At 39.6% G+C, this 22,413-nt stretch overlaps 1 protein-coding gene across 1 annotated transcript; it reads left to right on the plus strand.

Moving 5' to 3' along the window:
- Positions 1-800: 800 nt before the first annotated feature.
- Positions 801-21,654, plus strand: LOC131900548 (zinc finger protein 431-like). The gene is made up of 4 exons (XM_059251820.1): positions 801-907; positions 18,473-18,599; positions 18,805-18,865; positions 19,433-21,654. Exons 1-4 carry the CDS (start codon positions 905-907, stop codon positions 20,988-20,990), a joined length of 1,749 nt encoding a protein of 582 aa, XP_059107803.1. The 5' UTR covers positions 801-904; the 3' UTR covers positions 20,991-21,654.
- Positions 21,655-22,413: the final 759 nt, after the last annotated feature.

The raw sequence follows: 22,413 nt of genomic DNA on the forward strand, positions 1-22,413 counted from the left end.
GTGGTTCAGGCCTTTAATGTTAGCACTCTGCAGCAGAGGCAAACTTATCTTTATGTTTTTTAGGCCAGCCTGGTCTGCATAGTAAGTTCCTGTCCAGTCAGGGCTGCAGAGTGAGACCCTGACAAAGAAAATGAAACAATAGAAGCATGATGTAAAGATAAGTATTCTTTATTTGCTTTACTTATTTTCACTAACGATGCAAAATTAAATGAAAACAAATCTGTGGACTCCTATGTCAAGTGGCAGTAAAGTATGTATAATGTAGTCATCAGAGTATTGAGACTCTATAGTAAATATGGAGTGATAAGTAAAAAGCTTTCTCTGATTCCATAGGGTTTAGTGCTCTAAATCCTGTATTTACATTGATAGGCCTTTTCTACAGAATAACAGTTTAAGAGAATGCATATTAGTGCACAGTTTTTTAAATCAAACTTTCTTTTTACAAAAATGAAGATCATAGCACCTTTTCCACAGCTTGCCTGAGGTATTGCTTACCCAGAAAGTGGCAGGTTTCCTTTGTCCTTTCTCAGTTCATAGCAAAACCTAATTCCCCAGAAAAGAGTTCTACTGAGTGCAGGAATAGTTCAGGGAAGACTTTGCAGTCCAACCCCAAGTTCTGCACCTATGTCAATCTCTGCAGGTCTGGGGCAGTTCTATGCCTGGGGTAGAAGCCAGGGCTGCCAATCATTGGGCTCCCTCACTTCACAGCACTGTCCCTAAGGTAGCTCAGCAGCCAATCAGGACCTCCAGATGGACTGCCAGTCAGAATGGGGAGGGTACTTCCGATCCGCCCTGTTGCATGGTCTGCGGCTGAGCGGTTAAGGCAGGTCTCCTGTTCTGTGTGCTTGGCTGTGATCACTGCTGCTGGGAGCCTTAAGGAGAGCGGGTGAGCACGGAATCCGCCATGGTGAGTGAGGGGCCGCTATACCCACGGGAGGAGCCGCGGGAGCCGGAGTGGGGTCCCCCCGGGGCTGTGGAGATGGCGTCAGGACGCGGTGTCTCGAGTGATTCCCTTTGGTGCCCTGAGGTCCCTGCAACTCCCAGGCAGAAGCGGGACCTCTGAGTGATTTAGCTCTGCTGTTTGCTCCTGTGTAGAGCATGGGGGGTGGGTGGGGGGGTGAGCATTTGTGTGGAAATAGCCTAGTTACCGTGCAGGGCACGCACATGAGCATTCAGGTGTAGGATCCTTCTGCAGTTAATTAATTCTGTGCAGGTGTAAAGTCTGTGTCATTAACATATTTGCTTGTAGATGCCAGGGTGGTTCATTCGCATATGTCAGTAAGAGTTTCCTGGCCTCGTGTCACATTAGACTTTATATTTATTCTCTCTCTCTCTCTCTCTCTCTCTCTCTCTCTCTCTCTCTCTCTCTCTCTCTCTCTCCCCCTCCCTCTCTCCCTCCCTCCCTCCCTTGCTGTCTCTCCCTGACTCTCCCTGTCTCTCCCTGTCATACCCCCGCCTCCCAGATCGGTTTTCTCTGTGGCCAGGGAAGGCAGATTTGCTAACTTGCAGAGCCCTGGTCACTCTAGTGTCTTCTGAAAGTTCTGCACTTGGCACTGAATATTCAGGTGTGGGATCCGTCTGCAGTTAATTCTGTGCAGGGCGTAAAGTCTGTGTCATTAACACATTTGCATGTAGATGCCAGGGTGGTTCATTTACCTGTGTCATTAAGGCCAGACACTGTGGTTCCTGGCGTCATGTGGCAAAATTGACTCTATATTTATTGTGTTTTTATTTCTAAGTTTGCTTTCATGTTCTGTTGATCTTTTTATTCTTTCCCAGACAGTACAGCCTCTCCCTGCCCGCCCCCCCCCCCCCCTATAGGTTTTCTCTGTGTAGACCTGGCTGTCCTGGAACTCACTCTGTAGACCAGGATGGCCTCAAACTCCCACGTTGCTGGGCTTAAAGGTCTGTGCTGCCACCACCACCCAGTTCAGTGCAGTCTTTATTGCAGTTTCATTCAAAGTTAGAAGTCAGATGGTGTTACAGTGTGTACTGTTTATTCAGTCATGTGTTGATTAATTTTTCATTCATGATGGCCTTTCCTCGTGCTATTTCTGTAGTTTGTAGCATAAATTGTTAGACTTTCATTGAACTTTGCTGTATCTATAGCTCAAATTCTGTATTGTCATAATAGAATATTGACATAATAGACAAGATGATAGCAAATCACATGGTTGATTTCTACTCAAAGTTAGTCTAGCTCCCTGCTAAGGAAGTCCATCGTCCATCAGACACAATTCCCAGTGGTATCCCCACCTCTCCAAGGTTAAATGTGCACCGTTACACGCTTTCCTTAAAAGGACTCTTTAATTAGGTTCGCATGTGTATAGAAGGAGATGGTGTCTATGGCCTAGGCATGTAGGCCCCATGCAACTAGGGAACAGAGGAAAGAATTCCATGACCCCAATCAGAGTTTGCTTCTTTTTGTTCTAGAGCTTTTAAGTGTGCTGTTAAGTCACTAATGTGAGACTTTTCCAAATTCCTTATGTAGGCACTTAGTGCTGTGAACTTTCCTCTTAGCACTGCTTTCATAGTGTCCCATAAGTCTAGTTATGCTTTGCATTCATTGTCATTGAATTCTAGGAAGTCTTTAATGTCTTTCTTTATTTCTTCCTTGACCCAGTGGTGATTCAGTTGAGTGTTGTTCAGTTTCCACCAGTTTGTAGGCTTTCTGTAATATGTGAGGTTGTTGAATTCTACCTATAGGCCATAGTGATCCTATAAGATTCAGAGGTTGAGATTCCAATTTTTTTTTGTGTGTGTTAGATTTGCTTTGTTACTGAGTATGTGGTCAATTTTAGAGAAGGCTCCATGTGGTGCTGAGAGGAAAGCGTATTCTTTTTTCTTAGGGTGAAATGTTCTGTAGATGTCTGTTAAGTCCATTTGAGTCATAACATCTGTTAGGTCCCTTATTTCTCTGTTAACTTTCAGTCTGGCAGACCTGTCCATTGCTGAAAGTGGGGTATTGAAGTCTCCCATGTTTAGTGTGTGTGGTTTGATGTGTGATGTAAGATTTAGTAAAGTTTCTTTTACAAATGTGGGTGCCCTTGTATTTGGGGCATAAATATTCAGAATTGAGACATCATCTTGATGGATTTTCTCTGTGATAAATATGAAATGTCCTTCTCCATCTCTCTTGATTAATTTTAGTTTGAAGTCTGTTTTGTTAGGTATTAGAATAGCTACACCAGCTCTTTTTCTTAGGTTCATTTGATTGGAAAATCTTTTCCCAACCCTTTACTCTGAGGTAGTATCTGTCTTTGAAGTTGAGGTGTGTTTCTTGTATGCAGCGGAATGATGGAGCCTGTTTTCGTACTGATTCTCTTAGCTTGTGCCTTTTTATAGGTGAATTGAGTCCATTGATATTAGGAGATGTTAATGACCAGTGATTTTTAAGTCCTGTTATTTTTTGTTTTTTGTTGTTGGTGGCGGTAGTGTGTGTGTTTCTCTTTGGAATTTGCTGGTGTGAGGTTATTTATTGCCTGTGTTTTCATGAGTGCAGCTAACTTCCTTGGCTTGAAGTTTTCCTTCTAGTACTTTCTGTAGGGCTGGATTTGTGGATAGGTATTGTTTAAATCTGGTTTTGCCATGGAATATCTTATTCTCTCCATCTGTGGTGAATGAAAGTTTTGCCAGGGAGAGTGTTCTGGGCTGGCATCCATGGTATCTTAGTGTCTGCAAAATGTCTGTCCAGGACCTTCTGGATTTCACAGTCTGTATGCTCACTGATGTTTTCAATCTATGTGTAAAGCTGTGGCTACTAATTGAGAGATATTTGGCTGTGAAAGCCAGGCCATTGTATGTCCCCATTGCTGGGGGAGCCCAAATCATGTGACCAGTTCCTGGAGGAGCTTTTTAAGCTACTACCTGAGTTGTTTTAGTCTGGTTAGGGAACAGTTTTACCAACCAGGAAGGGGTATCTATCAAAACTAGCAAGTACTGTTATCCTCCCTAGGCAGGGCGGAACTTGGTGAAATTATTTTCCCCAGAGATCTTACGAGATTTTGCTTTGTCATTTGGATGCTTTTCTGGGTAAGGGCTCTGTTTTGGATTCACTAGAGGACAAACCTGACATCTCGCTAAGAGACATCCCTTGCTAGCCTGTCCAATCTAGGTATAATATACCGTGGTCTGATTCAACTCAGAAAGTTTTGTGAACCCCAGATGAGTAGGCCAGTTAAGGTTAGTTACCAACAGTCCAGTCAGTTGTTTTGGGGAGAATGATCTTTCCCTCTGGTGTCCTCCATCATCCTGTGGTTTCAAACTGTCCTTTTTTTTTTTTTTTTTTTTTTTTTTTTTTTTAACCATGAAGTCTCAGGCAGTGGGGGGACATGGTATTTCATCAGAATACCATGTGGCCCTTCTGGTTTTAGTCAGATTACTAGCAAGCCCCACTGGTTCCAGAATATCAATAGGCCCCACTGGTTTTAGGCAGAATATCAATAGGCCCCTCTGGTTTGGTGGGCAGTAATTTGCAGGGGAAGCCAAATAGCCTCTTGGAGAGCCAAGATATTTTAAAGTGTCCCCCTCCACCACCCCGTGATGAGAAGCCCTCTTTCTCTGTAGATCATTCTGTCTACATGCCCAACAGTTCCAGGAACACTGATATCCAGAGACATCAATATCCAGCTGCACTTAGGAACTCTAGAACCTGTCTCTTAGTCCTTGGAGTTGGAATGTGAAGGATGGCAGCAAACCTATTCTGAGACAGGTAACTTTTGTCTCCCTTCAGCTGGTAGCCAAGATAGGTAGGCTTCTACAAAGTTGGGTTTTCTTAGCCAACAGTTTGTAGCCAAAGGTCTGTAAACCTCCCAGGGTCCTTTTACAATTTGTTTTCTCAGAACACCTCTGGAGGAAGGGCAGGGACTGTACATTTAATGTCTTTAATTCCTGGGGCAACCTGGTCCAGGTTCCTTGCCCACTGTAACCCACCCACTGGGTATATCCATTTAAAAGCAAAGATAGCTGACTTAGCACTGCCAATGGGAGGCTGAAGAATGCATCTTTCAGGTCCAAGACAGCATACACCTGTTTCTCTGGAAGAACCAGACTCTTGAGAATCAGAGGTTACAGGTTTCTTCATAAGCAGGAGAGGCATATTCCAGTGTGACTGGCAGGGCACCAGGACACCTGTCTCATCAAGCCAGGCAATATGCGCTTCATTTTCCCCGTTGTATTACACAATTAAATCGCTGATAATCCATGGAAATAGCTTAATGATTACAGGAATTTATTGGGGGCTTAACTCATGATACAGGATACTCACAATACAGGAAATAGGGATTGAAGCACAACCCAGTGCTGTTCTCTAGAGAGCTCTGCCCTGACCTGCACCATCATCCAAGACCAAAAGGTAGCAAAGAGAGACAAGCACATATGCATCTTGGGTCTTACAGGGACCTGTCTCAGCCACGCCTTAGGGGCAGGTCATAGGCAGGTGTGGCAGTTACTTGTTGCCACACTAGGGGCAGTGTTTTGAGGTCAAACCTGGAACAGCTTTCCACTACATCTCCCCCTTTTGTCTAAATAACAAAGTTCTAACCTAATACAAAACTGTATATAATAGGAATGATTATCAAATGTTGTCCAGGAGGAATAAGGGGTAATGACCTAGACAAGATGGAACTACAACCAATAAGAACAATACCAAACAAGAAACATACTGAAATTCAGAGGAGTCTGGAGCATAGGTAAATGGCATGTTACAGAGCTCATTCTGAAAGGTGTTCTATCCTGAAGAACTTGAATCTAATACTTAATATGTTCTAGCTAAGATACAAATAGGTTATAACTATAACTGTTAGTCTTCAATCCCATCAAAGACCTGAGAAGGAATATAATAATACCTGAGAAACGGGAAAACGATACAAGCAACTTTTGGGAGTCTTGTGAGAGTAGACAGAGACAGCTGGCAGTCTGGACAGTCACCTAGAGTTTCTCAGTATCATTGGTGCATTCAAATTGGCTACAGGCCTAGAATATCTGTCAGACCATTTTTAGAAGCAGTTTTTTTTTTTTTGAAAGACTATCTTACCCTGTCTTGGCAGAGTTCAGTAGTTGCTTTTCCTTGGGTCCTGCTCATTCAAAAGGGACAGTATTCATATTGTCAGCAGTTGAGGCAAGGGCAGTTCTTAGCCAGTAGACCATTTTATGCCAAGAGGAAGACAAACTTCTGAACAGAAATGTCTCAGAAGCCCAACATTCTCCTGGGATCAGATCAGTGCTGCCAGGAGCAATTGTGTCTCACGTCAACAGAATTCTAAGTTATCAAAACATTTAAATGCCATATTCTCTAGGTCTGTGAAGTGTTTGAAGATTACCTATTCATCTAGCATATGTTTCTGTAAGTCTGAAATACCTAACTAACATAATTATAGAAATGACAAGCATGAGTGACTATAGCTCAGTAAGTCTTATCTACTAAAATAACTTAGGACTAAGGCTTCACATAAAAAGATAAACAGTCTATAAGCAGATGTACCATATAAGGACAGTGACCTCAAGATTGTAACAATAAACAAAATAACTTAAACAGAGGCAGGGATACATATACATATATATACATATATATATATGTATATATAGTGCAATATGCAATATGACAATAATCCTAAATATATATCAATTTACAGTATATCCTAAACAAAGGTAGAACATGCATACAGTATGACACATATTTTATATTTGTATCAATATACAAAATATTTCAAACAGGAGTAGGAATATGTGTATAATACAACAAATATAGTTTTGTATCTGTATCAATATACGAATTATCTTAAATAGGAATACAAAAATAGCTTACATTTGTATCAATATACAAGAATGAATATCAGTGCAAATTATCTAAGGTGGATATTTTACTGAATTAGTTTACTAGTAAATACAATAATCTACCTTAATATCCTATACCTATCCATTCCCCTTTTTCTTTTCTAAAGAAGAATACTGAATCCAAATTTTATTGTTCTACCCCCAACTCTACAACTATCCATTCATAACCCTGGGGAAAATGAAACATTTAGGAGAGGAGCATTGTTATCTTATAATTACTTTCTGCTGTTTAGGGGGTGACAGTATCTCTGTGGGGTCCTATAAGAAGGCTTATATTGTTATATCTCAATATGGCTAGCCATAGAGTCTACAGCTATTTCAGAAATGGATAAGATTGCCGGAGATTCTGGCTAGAAGTGTATTATGATAGACCATCTCATCTTAGGACTGTCCTGAAGAGTTATCAGTTCAAAGCTGCTCATTGAGTAATGTGCTTAGGTACCATGGCATTATTCTGGACTGGGTAGAGTTGTTGTTGTGGGACCCCATCTTCTATATGGAGACTTCGGAGATTGCTATTGGAGAAGACTTATTTTTTTACTGTGGAAACTTGAACATTATTAATATCAAAATGGAAAATTTGGATTTAAAGATGACATGACATGTAAGAAAGAATTCTGATAAATCAAGAATAAGCATGGAGAGAATCAGAATCTTGGTGACAATTGTCCCTTTTTATTAGTTTTCTTCTGTCCCACATCAGGCAGCTCTTTTGATATGAGACAGAATCTCTTAAAAATTTTTTTTTTTTTAGCAATATGCTTGGGTTTAGAGATGGAAGGAGCCAAATTCCAACTCCAAAGCCAGCTTGATATATAATTGAATTGGAACCATAACTCTTCTAGAGTTAAAGAGATATAGATGTTAGGCAGTCAGATATCACCCTGTGTAGATTGGTACCAACAGATTCTTTCTGCTGTAGATGTCTGGATATCCAAGGCCTTATGATTTCTGGACGATGGGTATTTCTATTATCCTGTAAAGACAAAAACAGAACCCTGCCCCAACTCTTGTTAAGTTTTTGTTTTGTTTTGTTTTTACAACTTGTAGAGATGTCACATCTGTGGATGAGCTTTTACTTATCTTTATCAAGGGGTTTCTCCTGTTTGAATCAAATTTTTATTAATTTTGTTGGTATCAATAGCTTTTTTTTTTCCTCCCACAGAAACAAAAGCAAAACCCCTTCCCCAACATAGGATGTATCCTGGTTTCCATTCTGAGGTCAACACATCTTTGAAATAAACTGGTTGATTTAGCTCAGAAGTTTTGTCTGTTGTCCAATGTCTCTCCATAGCCGTTGTTCCTTTCTCATCAGCATTGAGAAAATTTAAGGTTAATAAAGCATTATGTTATGCAATCTATTTCTAGGAGTCATGTTACCTGTTGTTTATTTACCATACCCTTTAAAGTTTGATCGGATATTTCTATGACTGCTTGGCCTATGGGATTGTGTGGTATACCTGTAACACTTTTTATATTGTAATAAGCAAAAAACTGTCTCATTTTATTTGAGAGATATGCTGGAGCATTGTCAGTCTTAATTGTACTGGTATTCCCATTATGGCCATTAGTTTTAAAAGGTGTGTAATCACAGAATCAGCCTTTTCAGAACTCATAGGAGTTGCCCACTGCAATCCTGAATAGGTGCCAATTGTATGGTGTACATACTTCCAAATTCTGCGAAATGACACACATCCATCTGCCAAATTTTATTTCTTTGTATATCTTTAGGATTCCTTCCTGTGGGTGATAGAGTTTGGTTACAGAAAGAACAAGTAGGACATTTTCTTACAATTTTCTTGGCTTGTTGTCAAGTGATGGAGAAATCCTTCTTTAAACCTTTGTTGTTTACATGGTATTTCTTATGAAATTCTGAGGCTTCTAGCACATTTCCTATTTGTAACTGATCAATCTCATCATTACTTGGTGCTAGAGGTTCTGGCAGACCCATATGGATCAGATGTGAGTTATATATAAGGGATGCTTCCTATTCCTGATTATTTCTTATAACCGAATAAATAACAAGGTTAATTCTGACTCATCAGGGATAAATTTTGCAGTCTCAATATGTAAGACCACTCTTTCAGCATACTGAAAGTCAGTAACTATGTTGAGACGTTCCAAAAAATCCATTAATAACATCAGAATAGCATACAATTCCAATTTTTGAACTGAATTATAAGGACTTTGAACCACTTTACTTAAAATTTCTGACTTGTAACCTGCCTTTTTTTGTTTGTTTGCATCTGCATAAAATGTACAAACTCCAGATATGGGTGTTTCCTGAACAACTCAAGGCAGAATCCAATCAGCTCTCTTTATAAACTAAATTCTATCACTTTTGGGATTTTTGCTGTTAATCTCTCTCAAAAAATTACTGTAAGCTCTTTGTCAAGGTTCACTTTCTGCCCATAATTTGTCAATGTTATCCTTAGTTAGAGGTACTATGATTTCTGCTGGGTCTATTCCTGCTAATTGACAAAATCTCAGTTTTCCTTTTAAATTAAGTTGGAGAACCTTTCCACATAAGTTTTTAATTTTTTACTCTGTTTATTTGGTAGAAATATCCATTCCAATATAATATCTTCCCACGGCATTAAAATTTCTGTAGGAGAGTACTTAGAGGGTAAAATAACCAAAATGCAATCAAGCTTTGGATCCACATGATCCACATTTCCCTCCTGTACTTTCTTTTCCACCAAGACCAATTCTCTCAGCTTCATGTGTCTTGGACTATTTAAGTCCTTGTCACCTTCTAAGGTTTTGAATAAATTATTCAGTTCATCATTTTTTATCCCAACAACAGTTCGTAGTTGGGAAATGTCTCCAAATAATCTTTGAAAGTCATTAAGAGTCCATAATTGATCTCTCCTAGTTTACACCTTTTGGGGTCTAATTTTCTGTAGACCTATCTTATATCCTAAATAATTGATAGAAACTCCTCTTTGTATTTTTTTAGGAGCAATATGTAATCCCCAAATAGGTAAAAAAAAATTTTTTCGAACATTTTTTTCTAAGGTATCTATGTTTAAATCAGCTAGTAAAATATTGTCCATGTAATGATAAATTATTGATTTAGGAAATTATTTACGTATTACTTCCAATGGTTGTTGTACAAAATATTGGCATAGGGTTGGGCTTTTTAACATTCCCTGTGGGAGAACTCTCCATTGGTAACTTTTAACCAGCTGAGAGTTATTGTAAGTAGGCACTGTGAAGGCAAATCTTTTTCTGTCTTTTTGTTGTAAGGAATTGAGAAGAAACAGTCGTTTAAAGTGATAACTATAAGAGGCCATCCTTTAGGTAACAAAGTAGGCAAAGGAATTCCAGATTGTAGAGAGCCCATTGACTTAATTACCTTGTTAATTACTCTTAGGTCCGTTACCATTCTCCACTTACCAGATTTCTTGTTAATAACAAAAACAGGAGAATTCCAAGGGCTGGTAGATTCTTCAATGTGTTGAGCATTTAACTGCTCTTGAACCCGCTGTTTTAAAGCTTGTAGCCTCTCTTTTGTCAAAGGCCATTGTCCAACCCAGACAGGTTTATTAGTTAGCCATTTTAAAGGTAGGGCTGTTGGTACTTCTGAGAGTTCAACAGCAATTGTGCTGTGTTGATGTACAACCTGAATAGTTGGTGGCTGTTTTTTATAGGATGTTATATTATTCCTAGAAACATGCATTGGTCTGTATACCCTTTCTGAGATTTCCCAAAGATTCTTTTGCCACATATGGTTTCAGCCTTCCTCTCTGTCCTTTTGGCCCTAAGCATTCAACCTGTCTCAAACTCTATTGTATCTGAGATAGGGTTCCAATCTCTAAAAGTTGGACATCTATTTCTTTCTTTTCTTTTCTTTTTTTCTTTTTTTGGTTTTTTAAGACAGGGTTTCTCTGTTTAGCTTTGCGCCTTTTCTGGAACTCACTTGGTAGCCCAGGCTGGCCTCGAACTCACAGAGATCCACCTGGCTCTGTCTCCTGAGTGCTGGGATTAAAGGCGTGCACCACCACTGCCTGGCAGACATCTATTTCTTGAAGAGGCCAATTTGGATGCCATGATTTTGGTGTAATTATAGTCACATCTGTACCTGTGTCTATGAGACCTTCCAAAACAATGCTGTTAATTCAAATTCTAAGCTTTAGTCTTTGTTCATTTATGGAAGTCTGTCAAAATATTTGTTTTATTGTATTCTTTGGAACTTTTAATTTATCTATCACAGCTGTTCTATCATCCAGTGTAGTATCTTTCTTTACATTAGGCATTGGTTTAATTGTCCTGGAGAGAAATTTTCTCCACAGTGGCTGGAAATGTTTTGACCACGTTCAATTTGGGGGTCTACAAGAGGCCCCCTGAGACATTTCCCATCAGGAAAGGGTTGCCTTGTATATCTATTATTGATCTGTATTAATTGATCCAATGTCAGCCTTTGCCATGTCTTCTACGCAATCCAAAAGGTTAGGGTCTCCTGTTTGGGTTATTTTTAGAAGGAGTATTACTTATAGGAGCACCGCATGTATAGTTTTTACTTAGATGATGTGGTGTATCATATTTAAAGCATTTGGTTTCCTCTAGCCTTCTTCCACCTCTGGAAATTGCCTGTCCTATCCAAGCCTCATTATTGTAGTCAAGAGACTCAACATCATTAGTATATTGAATCCATTCTTTTAAAGGACCTGATCTCACCTTTAATGGTGTAAGTAATTTTTTTGCTGTTCTCTAAAGAACTCTGCCCTGATGTGCACCAGCATCCAAGGTAGCAAAGAGACGAGCACATATGCATCTTGGGTCTTAAAGGGATCTGTCTCAGCCATGCACCAGGGGCAGGTCATAGGTAGGTATGGCAATTACTTGTTGTCACACTAGGGGCTGTGCTTTAAAGTCACACCTGGAACAATTACCCACTACATATTTGTTTCCAGAGTCATTTGGTATTAATTTATCTTTTGATTGGAGGCATAATATTCAGCTAGGAGATATTCTTCTGACAGAGGGTAAGATACCAAAATTTTGCTGTGTATCTGTAAGTCTGTGTTTCATTATCAGAGAAGGTGAAGGTGGCTTTCAGTTTGTGCAGAAGTTCTTGTCCCAATCAGTTTTTTTGTTGTTAGCAAACACCTTTTGAACTACCTCCAGCAACTGGGACCTACTTTTACCTTTAATTTTTAAAAAAATTTATAACATTTTTCTAATACCATGCGTGACTGGGTGACAAGAAAATCTTTTTAGCTACTATCTTTAATCTTTCTAAAAAGTACTTAGTGAAATTCTGTAAAGTGCCGTTGGTCAGTGTTAGACAGAAGGGAATATCTGTTCTTTCCTGGCTGCGTTGCCTGGCAGCAATTCCCTTGTCCAGCCCAGGGGCAGCATTTTCACTTTTTTCAAAGAGAAGGGTGGGCTTTAGAGATCACTGGTTGAAAAGGAGACAAATTATGAAAGAGAAAGTAGTGGAACTTTCTCTTTTTCTTGGGGCTCAGCCCAGGAGAACTTTTCTTTCCCTAGAACTGTTTAGAGCAGGCACAAAGTGGAGGGAATGCTCATTTGGGGGGGACTATTTGTTCCTACTTTGTGTATATTTATTATGGATGTCCATGGTGTTTGGGCCTGGACTAGAGGCTCACCCCCTCCCACTTTCACATAGGGACCAAAACTGAATGTGAGCAGGAGTCAAGCACAATACAAGCTTCAGCCACATGGTTGTGGCCTTAGAGTCAAGGTTAGAAGAAAGGGTTCATGGAATCTCCTTTCATTTCTAAGGAAAGCTGCTGAGACTAGGCATGATCAGGGGTGCTTTGGTCCAGTATTTTTTTTACTATGCCTCTTTCCTCTCTTTTGGAACTCATTATATGAATGGGTTTTATTAAATAGATAATTCATAGAATAAAAATGAAGTGCTTTAATGTGGCACTACTTCTCTATTTCTCCTAGAGCTCATTTTAATCAATTGGAACCTTTATGTTGTGTCACTTAGAGACAGGTTTTGTTTTTTTGTGAGATAGGCTCTCACTGGCCTAAGATTGGCCTTGAACTTTGGATTCTCTTGCTTTCACCTCCCAGCTGGTGAGATCACAGGTGTCAGGTCTCCATGCCTATCTAACAAACACCTTTTTACTAAAGACTTAATTTTGTGAGAGCGCTGTTCTGCAGGCTGCAGTCTTTGTCCTCATACTCAATATTTTCTTTTCAGAGTCATACATAATTATATAGGGATGTGGTGGGTGTAATGTGGCAAGGAAGGACTGTTCATTTGATCCTATGGACTCTTGCTTGTGGAAGGAAATTCCTGATTCCTTTAGGTATAGCCATTGCTGGGACATTCTGTAAGTATTCTTACTCTAAGGTAAACATGTACATGTGTTTTGCTGGTAATAGCATTCAGAAACTGAAGCTACAGTGTAGTTGTATTTAAACAGTTTACAGAGGCTGGAAAGATGACTAAGCTGTAAGTGTGCATATGGAGATTCCTGAAGACAGAGGTCAGTTCCCAAGTCCAGGATGACAGTTTTTGTTTGTTTGTTTTTGTTTTTTGTTTTTGTTTTTGTTTTGTTTTGTTTTTACTATGAAGGAAATCAATGCCTATTCCAGACTTGTGGCCTTTCGTAACTCTTTTGTGACATGTATCCCAAGTGCTTTGCTCTAATTTTTCCTGGGATATTCTTGGCAATTCCTTTTGTGTTCTTGTTTCTTGAGGCAGGGTCTCATAGCACAGGTTGTCCAAAAACTCCATTTACCCACGAATGACTTTGCACTTCTGATCTTTCTACCTCCACCTCTCAAGTGCTGGGATGACAGGCATTCTGATCTGTCTTAGTTAGGGTTTTTATTGCTGTGAAGAGCCACCATTACCATGGTAATTCTTATAAAGGAAAACATTTAATTGGGGTGGCTCACCCACAAGACAGAAGTTTATTCCATTATCATCACGTAGGACATGGCAGCATGCAGGCTGACATGGTGCTGGAGAATTAACTGAGAATCCTACATCTTGCAGGGAACAGGAAGTTAGCGGAAATTTGAGTATATATGACACCTCAATGCCCACATCCACAGTGACACACTTTCTACAACAACATCACACCTAGTCTAATAATGCCACACCTCCTAATAGTGTCACTCCCTTTAGGGGACATTTTCTTACTAACTACCACACTATCCTTGTCCTCTTTATAGATTAGGAATTGAACTGAGGGATTCATGCATGCTAGGCAAGTATGCTTCCAACCAAGCTACATCCTCAGATCCTATGGTCTCTTTCTTTTTAATAGGATTTAAATTATAATTTTGCTATCTATGAATGTTTTTCCTGCTTATATGCCTGTGTACAGAATGTATTCCTGGTGCCATGTAGGCCAGAAAAGAGTTTGATCACCTTGAACTGGAGTTACAGGTGGTTCTGAGCCACCTGTATGCTGTGCATGCTGGGAAACAAACCCAGACCCTGTGGAGGAGCATCAAGTGCTGGTAACCACTGAGCCATGCAATGCCCCTAAGTGATCTGATTCTACTGATCCCCCAGATCTCTAGTTCTCCAACCATTTTTGTTTCAAGTCAGCAGTCAGGCCTTTTATTTTATTTCATTTTTTAAAAAATTATTGATGGTATAGGTATGGGTGCTTTTCCTGTATGTATGTCCATGTACCATGTGAATGTCTGCAGTCTCAGAATGCCAGAAGAGGGCACTGAATCTTCTGGAACTGGAGTTCTGATCATTGAGTCTCCATGAGGTTGAAATGAATCAAACCTGGATCTTCTGGAAAGGTGGGAGTGCTCTATAACCACTAAGCCATCTGTGAAGTGCCAGAGATCTAAACAACAATTTAGGTCATGTTGCTATACACATTATTTATTTTGAAAACCGAAGTCCTGACAGTAAAGTTCCTTGCAAAATAAACTCCTCCCAAGTCCACTGTTTTTCCTGGTTCTCTGTTGACACTGTTGTAACCATGCTTCAGTGCTTGGGTTGTCAAGCACATTATCACCTCAGGGCCTTTGCACCTGTTTTTCCCTTTGCCAGGAATGGTCAACTTTCATGTATCCCTTATTTCCTTTGTGTCACTGAATGAGGAAGCCCTGCTCTAACCACTTTAAAAACTCCAGCCCTACATCTGCCCCCATTAGTTACTGGATGAAGGCTCTATGATGACAGTTCAGGTATTCACCAATCTGATTACTGGGTTAAGCCAGTTCAGGCACCCTCACCACTATTGCTAGTAGTCTAATCTGGGGTCATCCTTGTGGATTCCTGGGAACTTCCCTAATACCAGGCTTCTCCCTATCCCCATAATGTTTCCCTCTATCAAAGTAACTCTTTCATTACTCTCCCACCCTAACTGTCATCATACACCCATCATCATCCAGTAACTGCTGGAAGCAGATGCAGAGATCCATAGCCAAGCACCAGGCTGAGTTCCAAGAGTCCAGTCAAAGAGAGGGGAGAGGGATTCTATGAGGAAGAGGCATCAAGATTATGATGGGGAAACCTACAGTGACAACCAAACCAAGCTAGTGGGAACTCATGAACTTTAGCCCAACAGCTGTAAAGCCTTCATGGGATTAGACTAGGCCCTCTGCATAATCAAGACAATTGTGTAGCTTGATCTGTTAAGGGATCTCCTGGCAGCAGGATCAGGATCCATCCCTGGTGCATGAGCTGGCTTTTTGGAGCGTATTACCTATGGTAGGACACCTTGCACAGCCTTGATGCCAGGAAAGAGGCTTGGACCTGCCTCAACTAAATGTACCAGGCTCTACTGACCCCTCATGGGAGACCTTATTTTTTTGAAGGAGGGAATGGAGGGGTGAGTTGAAGGGGAAACCTGAGGGGAGAGTGCTGTGGGATGTTCTGTATGGCAAATGTGTTGCTGATTAGTCAATAAATAAAACACTGATTGGCCATTGGCTAGGCGGGAAGTATAGGCGGGACAAGGAGGAGAATAAAGCTGGGAAGTGGAAGGCTGAGTCAGAGAGACACTGCCAGCCGCCATGATGAGAAACAGCATGTGAAGATGCCGGTAAGCCACGAGCCATGTGGCAAGGTACAGACTAATGGAAATGGATTAATTTAAGCTGTAAGAACAGTTAGCAAGAAGCCTGCCACAGCCATACAGTTTGTAACCAATATAAGTCTCTGTGTTTACTTGGTTGGGTTTGAGCGTCTGTGGGACTGGCAGGTGAGAGAGATTTGTCCTGACTGTGGGCCAGGCAGGAAAACTCAAGCTACAGGGGAAGAGGGGAGAGAGGGGGTTCTGTGATTGCTATGTAAAATGAATTAAAAAAAATTTAGTTTAAAAAAGAAACAAACAAGCAAACAAAAACTACATCTCTAAAGCCCAGAGTGGTGGATTGTGCCTATAAATTGGCACTTGGAAATTAAGGCAGGAATATCAAGTTCAGGGCCATCTAGATTACAAGTGGCAGTCAAGGTCACCTGGGGCTGCAGGATACCCTGCCTTAAAGACAATAATAACCTACAACCTTAGTGTTGAGGCTAGAGGTTGTGGGCACCAGTGAAGAGACTGTCAGACTTCCTTGCATGAAGCCGTGAAATAAAGCATCAGCTTCATTTTTGTTTTTGAGGTAACAATATGTTGAGATACCCAATTTTTGAGACACATGCCATTAATAGCTGCATGTAGGAAGTAGAAGTAGCCAAAGAGAGAGATGTATGAGAACTTGCAGAAAGAACCTTGTAAGCTCTTTGAAACTAAAGCCCCAGGTACCTGACACAGAGCTGCAGGAATTGGTGTTTGCCTTTCATGGTTTCAGACTTGCCTTGGTCCAATCTCTCCTTAATTCCTTTAAAGGGAAATGTATATTCTGTGCAATTGTATGTTGGGTTGATATGATTCGTGTTTTGATATTACATTAGGTCATAGTCAAAGATTGCCTTATGTGTCAGAAGAAACTGTGGACAATCAAACAGTATTGGGACTACCACATAATATGGGGATCTTTGAAATCAGACTAAATACATTTTGCATCATGATTTCACTGTGAGCCTGTCATGACCTGTGTCAAAATGTTGAGGGTTAAATGAAAAATATTCCAGGTAGTGTGCTGAATTTGAGCATTTGTCTTTGGTGTGGGCCTGCATTCGTGACTTATAAAACCCTTAGTATGAGGAGCCTTTCTGGAGAAATATAGTCTCACCACATTTCTTTGTTTTATTGAAAGTGAGTAGCCCCCTTCCTTCTCATATAGGCATACCGTCACCATCAGTAAAGACTCCATTCTTAAATAATGTAAGGTAACATAGAAGCAATTGCTTTTCCTTGCAAGTCCATATTTTTTGCCTGATATTTTTATGTTTATGTTTTTGGTGGATCTAATCATGTTTTTGTACATGTCAAGCATTTGCTCTTGTGCTTAACTTTGCCCAGTTCATGACTTTTGAACATTGGCAGGTTTGTCATTTTTCAGAATAAGAATGCATTCATGAAATTAATAATGATCTTCTGAATCACGGAATTTCGGGTGTGTAATATTGTCCCTCCCTTTGTGTATGTTTTTATATTTTTATGTTTGCAAATGTCTGAAATTTTTTTTGTGTGTGTGTGTGTGTGTGTGTGTGTGTGTGTGTGTGTGTGTGTGTGCCACTTGTCTTCCTGGCATTTAGTGATGCCAGAAGAGAGCATTGGACTCTCTTGACCTGGAGCCTGGAATTAGGAATAGTCTCTAATCTCCAGTGAGTATTGGGAACTGGTCTCAGACTTCTTCAAAAGCAATTGTTGATTTTTTTTTCTTGATTTTTTCAAGACAAGGTTTCTCTGTATAACAGACCTAGTTGCCCTGGAACTTGTTTTGTAGACCAGGCTTGAACTCACAGAGATCCGCCTGTCTCTGCCTCCCAAGTACTGGGATTAAAGGTGGGCACCACCACAGCTGGACACAAAAGGTGATCTTATCTGTTGACCCATCTTCACATACTCTCTCCCTTTTGTTATTGGTGTTTGTTTTACTGTTTTAGGATCAGTATTTACTTTACTAATGTTCTTGAGAACTCATTGATCTGTCAGCCAGTAACTTCTTAAAAATGCTTTCCTTCCTGGGAATTATTAGCCTTACAGTTCAATAGGGGTCACTCCAGCTTATGATAGACAAGTGCAGAACTGGTGTAAATGTTTAATTCTATGGAGGAATTTTGAGTGAGGCCTGAGTGATTTCTGTTTTTTTGTTAGAGACAGGGTCTCACTATGTACATTTGGCTGTCCTGGCAATTTCTACATAGACCAGGCAGGCTTGGAAATCACAGGGTTTCACCTGTCTCTGCCTCCCGAGGCTTGGTATTAGAGTTGTGCACCAATGCACCCTTATTGCCCATCCTTTCTTGAAGTTAATAATTTTGATAAAATTCTGCTGATGTATACTAAATAGTGTTACTCTGTTTGCATGTCTCTCTGTATGTATTCCTAGGCATTTCTCCTGCTGTGCCGTATTCTCTTTAGTGGACACATGAATGGAAGGTGTCATTCTCTTTTGATGTTTCTTTTTAAAATGAGTTGGTGACTGCATTTGATATTTACTGACCCATGTCATAGAATGTATCAAGCACACAGAATTATGTAAACATATTCTCAATGAAGTGTACCTTTACAATGAAGTCAGTCTCACTATTTCTATTATGTACATATATGGGATACTTTAGGATGCAGTGACCTATGAGGATGTACATGTGAACTTCACTCCTGAAGAGTGGGCTTTGCTGGATTCTTCCCAGAAGAGTCTCTACAAAGATGTGATGCTGGAAACCTACTGGAACCTCACTTGTATAGGTAAGAATGTGAGCTTTCTGTCAGTTTTTAACTTAAGGGAAGAAGCTTTTCTTGGAGATTGGTGCTCTTCTGTGATTTTGAATATGAAAGGGGAAGAATCTGGTGAATAAATCAGGCATGATACTAGATTCATGAAAAATAGTAATTTTAAGTTGGCCTAATTTCCAGTAATATATTACATACATTTTCTGGCATTTTATTTTAGGTTACAAATGGGAAGACTGTAATATTGAAGAACATTGTCAGAGCTCTAGAAGAAATGGAAGGTAATTTTCATGTACAAGCTGATATGTATGTATGTTTGAAGAAATGTTAATGTGCCCCGAACTTTTAATGAAAAGCAACTGTGTAAATAAGCATAGCTTTGTGATGATTATTAAATTCACAGCACACCATGTACTCCAAAGTCAAATAGCTGATCAGTGTTTGCAAAGCATTCCTTTAAAACAAGACATAATGAATGTCACAGCTTCTATCATAGCCATGTGTGAGGCATGTTTTAGAACTGTCCATCAACTTACTGTCATGCCATTCAATTATCATATAAGGTATATACATTGATGAGGGGATTAATGTATGTCCAAAACCTTTTATAAGCAAAGCTTCCATATTAAAGCTAGTGTTCCTCATGTCATTTTAGTGTGTGATCTAGCATAGTTTAATGAGAGGAGCAATTTATGAGAGACCAGGACATTGTCTTAGTGTAGAAACATACATCCCTATTCCACATCTGTGTGACACACACACACACACACACACACACACACACACACACATGTTCAACTATGTGAATGCAACCTGAAAATCCTTTGTTCGTTATCGTCCTTTACCAGGTATATCATCTGTCACTGTCGATACAAGCCATGTGAGCATAAGGGGTATGGAAAGCATTGTAGTTCTGTCTCTCTTAGAACAACTGGAAGATATGTGGTAGTCCCCACTATGAGAAGACATGATGACTGTGATACAAGTTTACAATTAATTGGTTTTCCAACTTCAGTGGGAATTCTTCAACAAACTCATATTGGAGAAAAACCTTATGAGTACCAGGAATATGGAAATTCATCTCTCTCTACTGGTTCACTGTGCACATGTAGTGTGTCTCACAGTATAAGAAAATGTTATGAATGTAATCAGTGTGGTCAGACCCTGAATTCTTCAAGTTCTCTTCAAAGATGTGAAAAAGCTCATGTGGGAAGAGAAAATAATAAATGTGAGTCATCTACTAAAGGTTTTAGGCTTGACAGGCATGGTCAAACACACCAAACAACCAATAATGAAGAGGCTCTCTATGAATGTAATCAACAGGATAAAGCCTTTAGATATGATTGCTCTTTAAAAGTACACCAAAGAACTCATTTGGAAGGAAAACCCTATGAGTATAATCAAAGTTATAAAGCCTTTGAATGTCACAGTCTTCATCAAGTGCATAGAATTCAAACTAGGGAGAAAAGGTATGAATATCAGAAATGTGATAAAGCCTTTGCATGTCCCACTTGTGTTCAAATTCAAAGTAGAGGTTATACTGGAGAGAAAGCTTATGAATGTAATCAATGTGGTGAAACTTTTGCATATAACAGTCATCTTCTCTCTCATCTAAAAAATCATAATGGAGAAAAATCCTATGAATGTAATGAATGTGGTAAAGCCTTTGCACAGAAGAGTAGTCTTCTGAGTCATGAAAGAATTCATACCAGAGAGAAACCCTATGAATGTAATCAGTGTGGTAAAGCCTTTGCAATGAAGGATAATCTTCTTAGTCATGAAAGAATTCATACTGGAGAGAAACCCTATGAATGTAATGAATGTGGTAAAGCTTTTGCACAGAAGAGTAGTCTTCACAATCATGAAAGAAGTCATAGTGGAGAGAAACCCTATGAATGTAATCAATGTGATAAAGCATTTGCACTGAAGAAGTATCTTCTCAGGCATTTAAGAATCCATGCTGGAGTGAAACCCTATGAATGTAATCAATGTGGTAAAACCTTTGCACGGAAGAATAGTCTTCATAGTCATGAAAGAATTCATACTGGAGAGAAACCCTATAAATGTAGTCAATGTTGTAAAGCCTTTGCATGGAAGAATTATCTTCTCAGTCATGAAAGAATTCATACTAGAGAGAAACCCTATGAATGTAATCAATGTGGTAAAGCCTTTGTTGAGAAGAGTAGTCTTCACAGTCATGAAAGAAGTCATAGTGGAGAGAAACCCTATGAATGTAATGAATGTGGTAAAGCTTTTTCAGGAAAGAGTAGTCTTCGCAGTCATGAAAGAATTCATACAGGAGAGAAACCCTATGAATGTAATCAGTGTGGTAAAGCCTTTATACAGAAGTGTAGTCTTCTCCGTCATGAAAGAATTCATACTCGATTAAAATTCATACTGGAGTGAAACCCTATGAATATAATTAATGTAATGAAGCCTTTACAACGAAGTCATCTTCTTAGTCATGATAAAATTCATACTGGACAGTACCATATGGATGTAATCAGTGTGGTAATTTCAGATGTGACCTGCCATGTGAGTGCTGGAAACTGAAGTGTGTTTTCTACAAGAGGTACTTGTTTTGTCTAGCTCTATAGGGGTCCAGGTCCCCAAATGATTGAGAAAGGAAGGAGACTGCCATGATTTGAGGTTGAATTAGCTTACTTGCTGCTTTATTGAAAAACAATTATACCTTTTATACTCTATAACTGAACATTAGTTTAGACTCAAGCAAGATTGAAAGGAGATTTAATGATTCCATGATGAAAGCAGCCATCAACCTCATCACGAGATTTTTCTTTAGGCAAAAGCAATTACTTCAAGTTTTTAAATGCCTTTCTGGATGTGAGCACATTGTTTCCTTTCATAGTGTACTTTCATCCTTGGAATGAGGTGTATCCAGTTAGTAAATCATTAAGTTCTCTACTTTTGGTGTAATCAGGGGAACACAATGGGGCTTCTTGTCTGGGAGTAGGCATAGTTATCACACTGTATGGTTCCATGGTGATGGGAATTTTTTCCAACAATTTTGTTTAAAGAGACTGCCGTTGTATATATCCCCTTCCTCTATTGTAGCCTACAAAAAATTTCCGCAGCAAAAGGAATAAGGAAACTTCATAACATAGTGAGAATTATTTAAATGGAAAGTAAAAAGATGCTGGAGAATTAAAATCTGCAATGTGGAAATGCTGGAACTTTGTCAAGCAGAAATGGTTATCTAGGAGTCCACGCCAGGTACTAAACTGCTAAACCATCTCTCATCCCTTTCTATTTCTTTTAAGATTTATTTTATTATTGTTGCCTTTGTGAGTGCACATGCATAGTATAGTTTGAAATCTGATGATAGATAGCCTGTGCAACCCAGTCCTCCGTTTCTACCGTTTGGGTCCTATGGACCAAAGCACATCAATTTTGACTGCAGGCACCTTTACCTGCTGAGCCATGCTACAACATCCACTGAGCCCTGATAATGTTTATGTTAATTATTGTTTTTGGGTTTTGTCTTTAAAACAGGCTCATCAAGTTCAGGCTGTCTTTCAACTCATGACCTTTCTCCTTCCACCTCCAGTTACTGGGATGATAGGTTTCACTACCATTCCCTGTTTATGCAGAAGTATTGTATATGCTGAGCAATGAGAGCCATCTGAGATGAAAACATTGATGTAGCCGAGTTGTTTATGCACTGGTCCACATGTAACCCTGTCCCCAAAACAAAAATTGCAAACAAATAAAAACCTTTGTTAAAAGAAATTGTGTGTGTGTTTAGAGACAGAGTTTATCTCAGTTGTCTAGTCTAGTCTGGAACTCACACTATAGCCCTTGAATCTTG

Source organism: Peromyscus eremicus, unplaced genomic scaffold (genome assembly GCF_949786415.1).
Source record: "Peromyscus eremicus unplaced genomic scaffold, PerEre_H2_v1 PerEre#2#chr22_unloc_1, whole genome shotgun sequence".
NCBI classification, from domain to species: domain Eukaryota; kingdom Metazoa; phylum Chordata; class Mammalia; order Rodentia; family Cricetidae; genus Peromyscus; species Peromyscus eremicus.

Excerpts from the sequence above, each read along its gene's own strand:
- LOC131900548 (XM_059251820.1), top strand. Across the intron at positions 18,600-18,804 it reads CTGGAACCTCACTTGTATAG|GTTACAAATGGGAAGACTGT; the intron begins GTAAGAATGTGA and ends ATTTTATTTTAG. Across the intron at positions 18,866-19,432 it reads AGCTCTAGAAGAAATGGAAG|GTATATCATCTGTCACTGTC; the intron begins GTAATTTTCATG and ends GTCCTTTACCAG.